General features: G+C 39.0%; 1 protein-coding gene across 5 annotated transcripts in view; it reads right to left on the bottom strand.

The window, feature by feature from the left end:
• Positions 1–15,512, bottom strand: part of ano1a (anoctamin 1, calcium activated chloride channel a) — a 57,841-nt gene that overhangs the window by 9,450 nt on the left and 32,879 nt on the right. For 4 of the 5 annotated variants that reach the window (XM_026180945.1, XM_026180987.1, XM_026180753.1 and 1 more), the window contains exons 6-17: positions 15,367–15,421; positions 15,055–15,106; positions 14,247–14,302; positions 13,607–13,648; positions 11,383–11,447; positions 11,004–11,138; positions 10,256–10,416; positions 9,537–9,622; positions 8,894–8,905; positions 6,022–6,093; positions 5,128–5,202; positions 12–213 (exon numbers count right to left, since the gene is read on the bottom strand). In XM_026180945.1, the coding sequence (XP_026036730.1) occupies positions 12–213; positions 5,128–5,202; positions 6,022–6,093; positions 8,894–8,905; positions 9,537–9,622; positions 10,256–10,416; positions 11,004–11,138; positions 11,383–11,447; positions 13,607–13,648; positions 14,247–14,302; positions 15,055–15,106; positions 15,367–15,421 (1,013 nt within the window). The remainder of the gene's footprint in view (positions 1–11; positions 214–5,127; positions 5,203–6,021; positions 6,094–8,893; positions 8,906–9,536; positions 9,623–10,255; positions 10,417–11,003; positions 11,139–11,382; positions 11,448–13,606; positions 13,649–14,246; positions 14,303–15,054; positions 15,107–15,366; positions 15,422–15,512) is intronic. The other variant, XM_026180826.1, reaches the window with a different exon arrangement.

The raw sequence follows: 15,512 nt of genomic DNA, 5'->3' as shown, positions 1-15,512 counted from the left end.
ATGTGCCTCACCCAGTCTAGTGAGCCAGCGGGCAATGGCTCCATAGATTTCATCCAAGATGATGATGATGATGAGGTTGATGATGGCAGCAGTGGTTTTGACTGTGGCTCGGATATTATACCGAACTACAGGGTGGCTGCTCATGTGCAGCGCTGCCCTAATGCTAATCCGGTACAGGATGACTCCAAAGACTATAACAAACGTCACAATTATCTAAAATACAAGAGAGGCAGAATTAATAAGTGTGTTGGTTAAATGCGTCCACACGGAAAAAGCTTGGTTTTCAGCTACTGAACCTGCGGCACACAGTGAGCACCGTGAGACCAAAACAAACCCAACTTCCCAGAGAATGATCTTCGCTCTGCGTTCTAGGGGATCAAGTCCCTTTCCAAGGACCCTTACAACTTAATGGACAGGCCTTTTTGAGAGCCCTTTTCTAGTCTTACAGCTCTCTCAAGCTCTGCCTCCTGACATCTGACCCACATTAAACTCATGGACTGAACACACACACAACCACCTATAACTGAACACACACAAAATGGACAAAAACAAACAAATGGACAACTGTACCCTCATACACACAATAACAACATGGACTGAACCACCACTCACAACCACCAGCACTTTATATACCTCTGTGGAAATTATCCACATATTTCTTAACTGCACTACTGTAAATGCTGTATAGACAATCATTCTGTTTATAACTTGCATAGTTCATATTTCTGTATAGCTTTATATTTATATCCTGTTCATAGCCTGTACATATAGTTATAGCATATTCATAACATACCTTAATACCGTGTACATTGTAACATACCTATAATAGACCCATTCTGTAATATATCTATATTATGTCTAAAGCACTTTCTGGATGGATGCAAACCGTTTTTCGTTGCCTTGTACTTGTGACATGTGCAATAAGTTGAATTCTATTCTTTTCTATTCTATTCTATTCTAAGCACATAGTGGATTATTCTGCATGCTTTATCTAACACATATTGAGGGGCAAATTAAAATCACCAGTTAACCTAACCACCATATTGAAGCATTTAGATTGGTCTTGATGACATTTCAGTAGCAGCTTAAGTTCAGTATTTTGATTCCAGTTTTTTGTAGAAGACACATTTATTTAGGGCGATCGTGGCTCAAGAGTTGGGTGTTTGTCTTGTAATCAGAAGGTCGTTGTGTCCTTGGGCGAGACACTTCACCTGCCGCCTACTGGTGGTGGTCAGAGGGGCCAATGGTGCGATATGGCAGCCTCGCTTCTGTCAGTCTGCCCCAGGGCAGCTGTGGCTACAACTGTAGCTGCCTCCACCAGTGTGTGAATGTGAGAGTGAATGAATAGTGGCATTGTTAAGCGCTTTGAGGGTCTCGAAAAGCGCTATATAAATGCAATGAATTATTATTATTAAATACCCACATTTTCATACAACAGCATATTCAATCGCAGCCTTCATTTCATTCCACATAATCACATAATAAATACCCTATAAAGTGCTTTGCAAAGGTAATGTATGCTCCATAGCCAAGTTGTTTGATGACCTTGTAATTCTAAGGACCTTGTTATGGGAATGTACTTGCATTTGTTAAGTGGTATAAAAAAAACAACTTTTAAGACACTGGTATGAGGAGGAGTTCATATTGTCTTTAAGGATTAATGACTGAAAGTGGTGCTAAAGGTAAAATGTCTACAATTTCTTTGAGATTGGCAAAAGAGAATGCTAACACACTACTAGACAGAGCAGGTCATCTACTAATCATAAGGTTGGTGGTTAGATCCCTGGCTGCTCCAGTCTGCATGCCATGTATGGCGTTATTTTTGTGCCACTATTCTGAGCGCACGTAAAAAACTATTTGCAGGTGCAAGTGTTGTATTTTGAGGAGAAATTTATTTTGAGCGAAGAAAAGCTGAATTTGAGTGAACAAACTTCATTGCTGCATGCAAAAAATGTATATCCGTGTTTGCTATTATCCATATACACACGCACAATAGCAGCCCCTCTCGCTCAGTTTTTGTATTTGCGCTCGCAATGTGTCGCTCACGCTCTCAACATTTCTGCCCGTGCGCGCTCAACTCTTTCTGTACACCGTTATATTTGTGCCACAAAACCAGCCAATCACAGACTTGGATGCAAAAAAATCTGATTGGCTGTTTTTGTCTCCAATCAGCTCGAAAGGACGAAATGCAGCATCCCAGAATCCATTTCGTCCAAAGCTCAAACGAGGCAGTGGCGGAGGAACACAGAGTGGCGGAGTTTGAAATATTACTCTTTCTGGGACACAAAATAAACTTTTAAGATATTTTCATGTTAGAATGTAGCTGTGTGAACTTCAAATATCTGCTCGATTTATCAAGACATCACATATTTGCATAAGTGCTCCAACGTTTTCGGAGATGCCTGTTACCCACCAGCTGACCGGGTGGGAACTCGGGTTAAACATAATATATAAGGCTGAACTGACAAAAAAATCACCGACTACACCACCAGGTATTATTGGAAAAACCATAAAGCCTTTGAACGAAAACAAACGCTGTTGTGACAGTGATGTACTGTTTTGTTGGTATATATGTATGATTTGTATCACCTTCATGTTTCCAGCTTTACAGCTGTGGCTCCAGCAAACATCAGCTGATACTAGAAATTAATTTTAAATAAATTCTAACAACAGCTGATCAATTTTGAACGTGCTGCTGTTGTTTAGCGCAACATCCGCTGGTTTCCTGTTTCTGGCGCAAAGTGGGAGATAAACAAACGAGAGACGATCAGCTGATCATTGATCAGTTTCATGATTGAAGTAGCAACAGGAGAGGGAGGGAGAATGAGGAGAGAAGAGGCAGCTAAGACACAGAATAACTCCAGCTTTGTGTCTTTTTTATTCTCGCTGAAGTCTTTTCCCCTCAATACGGATGTATTGTAATTGGTCCAGCCCAGAGTTGATTATTACCAGCTGGCTAATCCACCACCTTTCATTGTTTATACCATTACAAAAACAAACAAACTAACATAAAAATGAAAAATCACCATTGGCCCACCGGGCAAATGCCGGGTAAATGCCCAATGGCCAGTCCAGGTATTCGGTCAGCTGGTGGGTAACAGGCATCTCCGAAAACGTTGGAGCACTTATGCAAATATGTGATGTCTTGATAAATCGAGCAGATATTTGAAGTTCACACAGCTACATTCTAACATGAAAATATCTTAAAAGTTTATTTTGTGACCCACAAAGAGTAATATTTCAAACTCCGCCACTCTGTGTTCCTCCGCCACTGCCTCGTTTGAGTTTTGGACGAAATGGATTCTGGGATGCTGCATTTCGTCCTTTTGAGCTGATTGGAGACAAAAACAGCCAATCAGATTTTTTTGCATCCAAGTCTGTGATTGGCTGGTTTTGTGGCACAAATATAACGGTGTAGAGAAAGAGTTGAGCGTGCACGGGCAGAAATGTTGAGAGCGTGAGCGACACATTGCGAGCGCAAATACAAAAACTGAGCGAGAGGGGCTGCTATTGTGCGTGTGTATATGGATAATAGCAAACACGGATATACATTTTTTGCATGCAGCAATGAATTTTGTTCACTCAAATTCAGCTTTTCTTCGCTCAAAATAAATTTCTCCTCAAAATGCAACACTTGCACCTGCAAATTTTTTTTACGTGCGCTCAGAATAGTGGCACAAAAATAACGCCATAGCCATGCTGTATAAAGTGCTATATAAAAATCACGCCATTAACCATGTAAGTAGTGTATAACTTCATGCATTTTACAATAATAACATTTTAAGTTTCCGTAGTTCAGTAGTATAATCCCCTCAGCTCTTTTCACCAACTAGGACCACTGTCAGTGGATCCTCACCAGTCAGTGAGGGTGGGAAACATGTAAGACTGGGCTCTCGACACGTTCCATGCACTTAATAACAAAATAATGACCAATAACTGTTTTTGTTCACTGTCAATCTGATTGCAAAACAATAAGCATTTCCCTGTATGTCATACTGTGTATGATTGTGTATGTGACAAATAAAACTTTCAAACTGAAAGTACGCGTTTCAGGTCATGTTTTGAACCTTGCCTAAGGTCCAGGTATTTTAAAGGACAGGAAACACTTTTGAAAGTTATGTTTGAACAGTGAAATGTATTTAAAAAAAGTTAGACTTGGCTTTATTGTTATAAGGTCACATCAGCCAGGACATTTTTATGGTATTCATTTTTCTTGTAAGTTGGTAGGGTAGAACAGCATTTATCACATTTACGTTGATAAAATGAGGAGTTAATAAAACATCCATCAAGCATATAAACACTGACTATTAAAGATGTAAAGGCATGAACAATGAATCGCCTCCATAATATAGTTCCTGCCCAGAAACTACTGCATATTTATGATGTGAGATGAGGAAATACTTGTTTTTCTGCTAAATTACAGTTTTCACAGTTGTTTTCTGTAAAAACTGACTTGTCACTGTCATGTAATTAATATATTCTTAGTGCTTATTTTCTGATTATATTGTTTTTATGTACTTTAATAATGAAGGTTTGTAAAGCAAGGCCACTTTTGATAAACCAAGTGCTTAGCCAGACTGAAAAACAGGTAGTCTAGGGTAGAGCTGCAGAGGTATAGGAATACATGAAACCAGACAGAAAAGCGGAACTAGTACATACAAGGACCAAAATAACACCTATATGAGACACATGTTTGGCTGCTAATGTCAGAGATTCTGCAGCTGGCTTTGGGCTGTGCAGGGCTCTCTCTTCTGATGATTGAATAAACAATTATAAATGTTTTGACCACTGAGTCGGGTTTTCTCTGTCCTATCATGGGGACCAAAGAAGCAGGTTTAATATCACCCATGTATTGAAGTGTGCCTATCTTCAAGTATTTGTAGGCAAATATAAATACATTGTCAATACTTCAATTAATAAGAGCCTGAATTCATTTTGTGATTAAGCACATTATTGTCGTCCAAATCCTAAAACTTATGCAGTAACATTATATTCTCGCCTTTCTCATTTACAAAAACCTTTCAACGTAGTATTGCCAGAAACAGAAATAATATGGGACAATGACATCATCACTCATGCTTCAGAAACACATGTTGGTGAACACAGTGGGAGACTACTGGTACTCACCATAAAACCCATCATGACCACAGTAGTCAGGTAAGCAGGCAGCCTATCTGTACATGTCAGCTTCACCTTTTCATCCTACACACACACACACACACACACACACACACACACACACACACACACACACACACACACACACACACACACACACACACACACAATGGAGGGCATTAAGACCTGATGCAGATGTGCAATTCCCCTTCCACTGCCTTATTTCTGTCTTTCAGTAGCAGCCCTTTATACACTGGTCATGGAGTTGCACAAAGCACATATAACAAGCATAGACACAAATCAGTGGCTCCAGTGGAGCAGAGTTAATTCTGCCCTCAGCTGTAGTGTCACATTTGAGTGACTTAAAATTGGGTCAAGATGCTGAGATGACTCCATGTTTATAGGATGAAAAAGGTGTGTCCTTGATATAACGCAAGGATTTTTGGGGGGGCTCAGGATATCTTACACTTTGAGCCTTATCTTTATTCAAAAGCAACATCATTAACAACCAATTAGATTAAATCAGGCTGTACTCAGAAAACCAGTTAAACCAAGCAAGTTATCACTATGTAGTGACCTCTGTGGCTTGCAGGTCATTACATAGCAGAACACAACATATTACATAGTGATTTACATTAAACCCACATTAACCATTTCGCACACAGTGCTTTATCATATGTGCTTATATCTACATCCAATGGCAATTTAGAATAACCAGTTAACCTAACATGCATCAATTTGAACTTTGGGAAAAGGTGACGTGACAGCAACCACTGAACCAACACTATTTTAAATCAGCAACTGTCTATGTAAATAAAATTGTGATGTATCCAATATCCATATTTTCATAAAGCACTGGAAACATGAAAAGATTTTGTCAGAAAAAAATTGACTTAATTTTACCATCAAGTCCGAATGTTCCAGTTTCACTTTCTTTTGCATGACCCGGAACTCGTACTCAGCTCGATTGTGGTCCTGGAAGAGAACGTTTGCTTGTTACTTTTATTGATGGTGCTTTTTGTTGATTAGTACTAAATGTGCAAGACGTTAAACTTGCAAGAGAAGATCCCATTTGGAATTCAGAATGGAGACAGGAATAAGTTAAACAGCCTTGTGGCAAAAAGTTTTGCAAAATAAGCACTTGGTGTTTAGGTTTCTGTACAACTCTGCACAAGAAAAGGAAGATATGTATCAACTCACCATGAAAGAAATACACCAGCTACACCAGTAGTTTATCCTATTTTGGCATTTACAGAATTTTAAGGTGGAAAGCATCAATCCATCATATTTCTAGCTCATTTAGAAATTTACTGCCTTTTTAATAAAGGCAGTATTTTGGGGATTTCTTATATTTCTGGGACCCCCCCCAAAAAAAACAAAAATCCCCAAAGATACGAACAAACAAGTATTACATAAAGTTTAAAACAATGACACATGATGATGATTAATGATGCATATAATTTTTCCTTTAGGATTAATACCGTTATTTTTCTTCTCTGTATTCTTAAACATTAGATTGGTTCCCAATTTTTATTCTTTCCTTCCAAATTTTAACTCTTAACCATTTAATTTACAAATGAAATTAAATGGTTGTGTAATAGTGACGTGTGTAGCTGATGGTGAAATGTTCCTTTAATGGTGAGAAATACATGTTTATATCTTAAGGAATGTGATATGCAGCCAGAATTGAATGGATGTGTACCCAGCGGAGGAGGAGCTGTGTGTAAAGAGAAACTGCATCACTAGAAAACAAAGCTGACAGTTAGACAGTGGCCTAAAGGTACATGTGTCAGACTAATGTACAGACACACAGGCTCAGTGAAACACACATGAGCAAGCTTCCAAATAGGAAAAATGACAATGTTGTCCAGTACAGCTGAGTAAGCAGAAGAACTGGTCTGTGCTGAACACGGCTATTTTTCATGTGGACCGATCAAGTAGAAATAGCTTGAACTTTTTCAAGTAACCATTTTTTATACCATCTCATCTAGATGTTTAACAAGACATTAATTCAGAACTTGCTTTACATTATCACAGTGTCGATTTCAACACTGACGTATGAACTACAGAAAGTAGACGACATGAAGAATGTATTTGCTTCCATATTTCCACTGAGATTTTTTATTTGATCCATTTTGGAGAAAATACATGTATTTGACATAAGATTATTCTACCAGCCTACATGTCCACTGAGGTACCACCGGAGCTAAAAGTGATCTAAAAGCATTTTGAAGTTCATAATTCTGTATTATGTGGACCTACCTAAGCCTGTGCTTTAACTGAACCCCATAACCTGCAGACCTGGATCAGTAGGACCACTTACACAGATGATGCCATTTGCATTGCAACGTTCCTGAACCTTGCACGACCTATCCTACAAGTCAATCCTCCTCAGCATGTTTCACAAGGTCGTGCTGAACCCCCACCATTTACTCTGCATCTGCCTTACTGTACGTGGACATTTCTGCCCTAATAATTCTGTTTCAGTAACTAACTCAGTTTTTTATGCAAGCCATCACAACCTTCAGCTGTATTTATCACCGATTCTAGTTTTTCTACTAGGTTTTGTTTTTTCTTTGTTTTGTTGACTTAATGAGGTCCCAAAGATGTATTTTATTCACAACATTGATTTTTCTTCATCACTGAGTCCTGCCAAAGGATGGGATACCACATCCCGCTGACAAAGAGAGGCCATCCTAACTACTCATGCCTAGCAACTCAAATATGGGGGTGGGATGGCTATCGTTTGTAATAACAACCACACATAATTACCTTTGCTCTCTTTCTTCTTTTTCTAGCTTTACTGCTCGTTTTAATCACCATGTTCGAGACATTTAATCTTGAAAAGTCAGTCAAAAGCCAACTACACTGGACCTTGTGCTGGGCTACAGCATCTCATGAATAACACTGAATTACTTTACCTTAATTCATCTGCTTACAAGCTTTTTATGTTTCATAGCTTGGCTCCATTTCCTTCTCAGAGACTTCTACCTGCATTTGCTCTCTCTGAACTCAAAGGTCAGCTAGCAGCTTCTCTAGAACATTCTTAGTTGCTCCTTCATCTAAGGCGTGTCTCAGTCAATGAATTGTTAAACCATTTTAAATACACATCAAACATGGCGCCAAAATATCCTGCCTGTATTGAATCCTCATTGCATTTGAGATTTTTATTTCAAGAAGATTAAAAGTCAAGAATTGGTAGCACTTGCTATTACAGCTCAGTAATAAAGGGGTAATAGTAGGTAACAAGAGTAATAATATGGTAATTTCTAACTCGTTACTATGCAATTACTAAAGTAATAACCACTTAATATGCAGGTAATATAATGGTAGCAACAGTAGTTACAGTTGAGTATTATTACCATGAAATTACCGTAATAGGATAATAAGAGCGCCAAAACTGGGGGTAATAATATGGAAATACAGCTCCGTAATAACACTGTAATAGCAGGGTGACAAGGAAGAAACCAGAATGTCATAATGTGGTCATTTCTAAGTTATTCCCACCAAAAATAAAAAAATGGATAAAAAAGATAAAAGTCAGACAACTTCAGAGCTGTGAGTCCTAGAAATGCCAAGACTGCTGTATTGATCAACTAATTAACTAGACCACATCTTCAGAACAAACCTCAAAAGATAGTCAAGCCAGATGTGCAACACAACTGAACCACAGAGACAAAGTCAGGTAAAAAGACCACATGGAGACTGTTAGACACCTTAAAAGAGAAGAAAAGTCAGAACAGATCTGTAACAGTTAGTGAAAAAGAAGTCAAACCTTGTGTTCCCCCTGTGAAGTAAACCAAACACATAAGAACATAAAAGCGATATCAGTTTACGTGTCAAGTTAAAAACATTTCATGTTTTTAAGAGTAATATAATGACGATATGATATTGTATTGAATTGTACTGTGTACATTATGATTTAAAAGACATTCACTCCTAAAGGTTTGTGTGGGAACCTTATCTTATCTCAACCATTATGTTACTTATTACTGTAGGAATGTGTTTTTAAGATAGCTGCATTCCTGTATCCTTTATATCCACATTTGTCTCTGTTTGAAGAAGAGTGTTGTTAAACCTTAACATCGGCTTTCATGTTTGACCAAAGCACTTTGTAAAACGAGCAAAGATCAACTGGAACATATGGCACTGCAACAACAAACTTCAAGTTTCTATTTCATTTGTGTTTCTAGCATCTTGCACCACACGTTTATACTACAAACTGTGCAGGTTTTGTAGTTATTGTGGTCCTAAAAATATAATTAGCACATTAACATTAAAAAGATGGACAGTAATATTTGCACAGAAAAAGAACTTGTGCAAAAAGTGCAAACTTATTATTCATTATCACTATTTACTAATTAACACTAGGTAACAATTATGCTCTGTGCATTAAAACACATGTGGGGTTATCTCACCTCCTCCTCCTCTCCAAACCCTGTGAGGTCCCAGACATAGTTGAGTCTCATCTGCCGCCTCTTCCAGTGCTCCATAAAGAGAACAGCTACATAATAAGACACACAAACTCAACGCATGCTCGGACACCAGCTGCAACATGTTTCTTGCTATTTTCCGTATATATAAATGGCAACCATAGAGAGTGTGAACATTTTATACTTTTATTGTACCTGTTCATATAAGGTTATGCAAGTTTTGTTACATAATGTTCATAATCAACAGCAAGCAGTGCCTTTATTTAAAAAGTACGGATTTATAAAAGGATTTGGAAATCATGTACATTTTACAATCCTCCAAATGCTTTTTGTTAATTCATATAAGGGGTTCATAATAAGATGTGCTGATGTTACATTGCTCACAGTTGATGACTCCACTTGTATGATTGCACCTTTCATATTTCTTAATATAAAATATGAAATATAAAGTCTGGCAGTATTTGGCACTAAAAATACACTGAAACAAAGGTGCTGGTTCCATAGATCAAAGCTTTAAAATAATACAGTCTTCTGTTCCGAGCTCCTTAGACTACGATGACCTGGATGACTGAGAACCTTTACAGACAATGCAGTCTTGAATTTGGTACAGTTTTAGCGATGCTTTGCTGCACGAGCTTTATTTGTTGGTGGTCTGCATATTTTCTGGTTGTTGCCTATATATTTGGACAGCAATTTGTACTCACCCCATAGAGCCATGAAGACAGAGAAGAACACAGTGGCTGCATTGTCAAACAGATGGCTGGCTCGGGCTGTGCCACATGCTGTAACCAGCTTCCAGTAGCTGCAGGCTTGGTCGCATAGTGGACACATGGTAATATTGTTTCTGGGATCACAAATTTCCATGCTAACAAAAAAGAATAGATTTCAGATATGAATCAGTCTAAGCCAAAAGCCGGAGACACCTTCCCGTCTGTTACTGAGACCAACTTGCTATACTTCCTATGCACTCTTCATCCCACTCTCACTTCTTCCTTACTAATCCTCTCCACCTCCTGATTTACCAACAGTCCTCTAGTACTTCGCTCATCTTCTCAACACATTTCCGTCATTTCTTAGCACATTTCCATTTTTGTCAAACCTAAAATCTGTTGCACACCCTTTCTGGCTTGGTACAAGTCCCTTTCTCGTTTCTTAGCTTCTAGCTCCACATACAACTCACTCTAAGCCTTTTCCATTGCCACCTCTCTCTTTACTGTAGACCTACGCTTTCTTGTACTCCTGGCTACGTTCTTCTTGTTATTAAGACATGAAAATGAGAAATTTGTTCACTCCATTTGTGATGCAAATGTCAACAGGTCACAAATAAAATAAAATAAAATAAAATCACAAAAATGTTACCTACCTGCGGTGAGTTTTAGACAAAATTGGAATCATAGCAAGCTGACACTTGCAATAAAGGCAATAAAAAATAAATAAATATGTCCAGCGTACCTAGGTATGTTATCATCGACAGTAGCACAGCCATAGAGAAATACAATTACTCCAATGATGGCAGCAGGGATCAGCATCTGTGTGTAGACTCCCAACCAGGCAAAATACAGTCCAATCTTTTCCCCAAAATATTTCCTGGGTGAGAGGAGATACAGAGGTCACATCACTGTCAAATCCATCACTGCAAAATTAACTGTGATTCCTTAATAGTTGAGCTTAATTCCATGTAAATAGGTCATGTATGCCACTATTAAAGTCATAATTACAAGACCTATCTGATTAAAATTAATTTCCTCAATTTAAAGTCAGAGGACAAATAAATTGTGGTTTTGCAAACTGCATTTCCTGTCAGCAATTTCATGCCAGATATGGATCTCACCTGATAAGTCCAATGGGCTGGTACTTGTAGAAGACACTGTAGCTTGCCCACTGTTCGTACAGGAGCTGTGAACAGAAGCACGACTCAATAAATATATCACATGCTACAAATATATATATATTATTTATATCCATCCATCCATCCATCCATTCGCTTCCGCTTATCCTGTTCAGGGTCGCGGGGGGCGCTGGAGCCTATCCCAGCTGTCATAGGGCGAGAGGCGGGGTACACCCTGGACAGGTCGCCAGTCTGTCGCAGGGCCAACACACAGGGACAGACAACCATTTGCACTCACATTCACTCACACATTCACACCTATGGGCAATTTGGATTATCCAATTAACCTATCCCCACAAGCTGCATGTCTTTGGACGGTGGGAGGAAGCCGGAGTACCCGGAGGGAACCCACGCAAACACGGGGAAAACATGCAAACTCCACACAGAAAGACCCCGGCCTGATGTTGGAACTGAACTCAGGACCTTCTTGCTGTGCGGCAACAGTGCTAACCACCGTGCCACCATGCCGCCTATTATTTATATATATATTTTTTTTCTTTTTTTTTTTTTTTTAAAGAATTAGAGGCTATTTTTTTGCAGATTTATCAATTTTTATCTATGAAGCGCCTTGAGGCCACTTTTGTTGTGATTTGGCGCTATATAAATAAAACTGCAATAACATTTATTGTGCCAAAAGAAATGTTTCCAGATTTTAATTTCATAATCATCCATCCATTCATTATTGGGGGTTCGGGGATCAGCAGTCTATTACATGGCTGACACAGAAACAGACAACCATTCACATATATAGTCATGCCCACACCCAACTGCTATATGATGCAGTTATAAAGCAGTTGACTGCATTAGCTCTGCACATTCTCATTTCCTAATTCTAGCAGGGGGACAGCACATGACAGTTAGCCCAAAAGGTTGATTCTGTTCATCTGGACGTTTTCAGGGGGAGAAACGTTTCGTCACTCATCCAAATGACTTCTTCAGCCTCAGCTGACTGCAGGTTTCCCCAACCTTATAAACAGTACATTTGCACAACGACTGAAACCAGCCCACTACATGAACAATGGCTGTGAGATCAGTTTTTGATCACTAATATAACCAGAGGGAAGCTACACCAAGTCTGAAAGGTTTACCAAAGTTACATAAACAGGGTGCACCTTTAAGACCAATAGTCTGTATGATCCACTCGGTCACCTGTAACATCTCCAAGTTTCTGGCTTCAGTCCTCAACCCGCTGGTGGGCAGCTCTGAGCACCACATCCACAACATTTCAGATTTTGAGAGATGTCATTATGGAGGTAGATGAAACCATGGTGTTGTATGATGTTACGTCTCTCTTACTTGTGTTCGAGTCACTGAAGCAGTCGACGTAGTGCGTAAGAGATTACAGGATGACCCCGATCTCAGCACCGATCAAGTGTGTTTGAACTGCGTCTTCATTCCACCTATTTCACATACAAGGGTCGGTGCTACAGACAGAAACGCAGGTGTGCCGTGGGCTCCCAGTTTCACCCATCGTGGCCAACTTGTACATAGAAGAAGTAGAAAAGAGGGCCATGTTATCCTATCCAGGAACACGACCAAGTCACTGATTCAGGTATGTGGGTGACACCTACAGGCCAGTGGACACTCTTTCAATGAGAATGTACACATCCTGTACAGCGAGGAACGCTGGTTTAAGGGTGAGTCAAGGAGGCCATTTACGTGAAAAGAGAGAGACCATCTCTGAATCGAGCAGGGGGTCTAACTGTCCATCTGTCACCATCTCACAATGCTGTGATTGGAGCCATTCCCCAACTCTCTGTGAGTGGGACTCATGGCCATCAGAGGAAGAGGAAACCTGCAGTCAGCTGAGACTGAAGAAGTCACCTGGATGAGTGACAACACGTTTCTCCCACTGAAAACGTCCAGATGAACAGAATCAACCTTTTGTGATTTCCTTACCTGGAAGATTGAGCGTGCATCCAGATACATGATAGTTAATTCAGTATCTGTAATGCTAAATGGACTCGTTATTAGTTATTACGTAGTGCTTTTCTACTTCACTTGAGCTTCCACGATAGCTTCCAAACTCCATTGTCAGTTAAAAACAGGGTGTAAGGTCACAGTTTTGTCATCAGTCAGTTTAGGTTGAATATAAGTGAGATTTTTTTTAATAGACTATGTTTTGGTGTAATACTGTTACAAAGAAGTATTTGTATTCTCTACTTACCTTCCTGTCATTAGGTTCTGCACTCACCCCTTCAATGTCTCCCTGTAACACACAGGTTTCATATTCAGTATTATACACATTTCCACTGTATAACAGCCTCCCTAGTTGACTTTAGGTTAACATTTAGAAAAGGAATATTGGTAAAAATAACAACAATAATACATTTTATTTGCATTTTACAAGCAACTAAACAACAAAATCACAGCAGATATAAGATAAAACAGTAGAAAGACACCATGGAAATAAAAGTCAATACACCATGAACTAAAAACACACACACAGCACTTTACACAACTTGTACATTCACGAGTCACACAGCAGACTGGGATCAAACCACCAACCTTTGGTTATTAGGTGACCTGCTCTACCACCTGAGCTACAGCCGCCCCAATTACAGCATCACAATTAAAAAATATTACTGTCTTAAACTGAGCTACATAAAAATACATAAAATCACAGAGAGAGCTGAGAGTAAATGTAAACAATGTTTTGGTTTTTTTGTTTCTTTTTAAATAATAGTGTACAAGCAGCTGAGTAATTGTAGATTTTAGGAAACCCACTGAACTATAATCATTATCGTGGTGTATAAACATCAGCCTTCTCAGTCAAACATGGGGGAGCCCAAAAGTGTGATACTCACATCATGGAGAGGATAAGCAGATGTGTACACACCATTGGCTAGCAGACTGGTGAGCCCTGCATGAAGGCACATTTAACAGAATTATAATTCAGAAACACACACACACACACACACACACACACACACACACACACACACACACACACACACACACACACACGCACACACACACACACGTTGTATAATTAAATGCAGAAAAGAGTGCATGATCAACCATTAGTTCGTTATCTGAAGCCCTTCAGTTGCTTTTGAGCATAATGTCACAGTCGGCTCTGATCATCAACATATTCAGTAAATCGCTCATAAATAAAAGCTAGTGCAAAGCTGCTGTCCCACAGAGTTTCTGTATTTTGTACAGTTGTGCAGATCACTGCCACTTTTGCTGATAATAACAGTGCTGGTGGTCACAATTTTATTATCATTTGTTGTGCAAATCTGACCTTCGTCTGAGTTATGTGACTGTCAGCTACATTTTATATTCTTAATTTAATTTAATATTTTTCTTCAGGTGCTGTTAAAACCTAGAAGTGGACTTTAAAAATTGTTTCACTGTGTTAGGCTGTTTTTTCGTGTTAGAATAAAGGAGTTTTTTCAGTACAATTCTGTTTCTCACACAGTCAAAAATCCTCTGTGGGATTATTGACGTTCATTATCTAATATTTCAGCTATTGTACTGATATATAAAATGGACATGATGGGGAATTCTACATGTGTCAAGACCGCTCTCGGCCTGTGGACCTAATCAAAGAGAGACTAGGATTAATTGCACATTGATTCATTCCTAGTATCAGAAAGGCAGATTTCTTACCCAAGGGATATTTGGGTTTGATGCATTTTGTCCTCTTCAGTACCTCATAGACCTGACCGTTAAACAACAAAAAAGAAAACTGTAGCAATAATGCAGTTTGTCTCTTTGAGGATGAGGAGCTGAACATTTAACAGAAAACAAAGCAGGGAACTCCGATTCATGAAGTGTTTTGGTTCAATTCCAGCCACTCTCTTGTTGTACAGAATTAGAACCTTATAATCATAAGCCAAACAATTATTTCTTTATTTTGACATGTATCAATATATACAGGATTAACTCTTCAACCATCCATCTACTAAAACAAATACTTACTATGGAGCTCCGAGTCTTGCTGTCAAAGAACTTGTTCTTGTCAGAGAGATCAAATCTGATAAGAAAGAAAAAAGAAAACAACACAGATGAGTTACAGATGCAAAGAAACACTTGTGGCATGTTTGTGAAATGTGCTCTTTTTCACT

The sequence above is a fragment of the Astatotilapia calliptera genome, chromosome 1 (genome assembly GCF_900246225.1).
Source record: "Astatotilapia calliptera chromosome 1, fAstCal1.2, whole genome shotgun sequence".
NCBI lineage: Eukaryota > Metazoa > Chordata > Actinopteri > Cichliformes > Cichlidae > Astatotilapia > Astatotilapia calliptera.
Note: the sequence above shows the minus strand (reverse complement) of the source record. Positions and strands in the feature narration are given on the sequence as shown.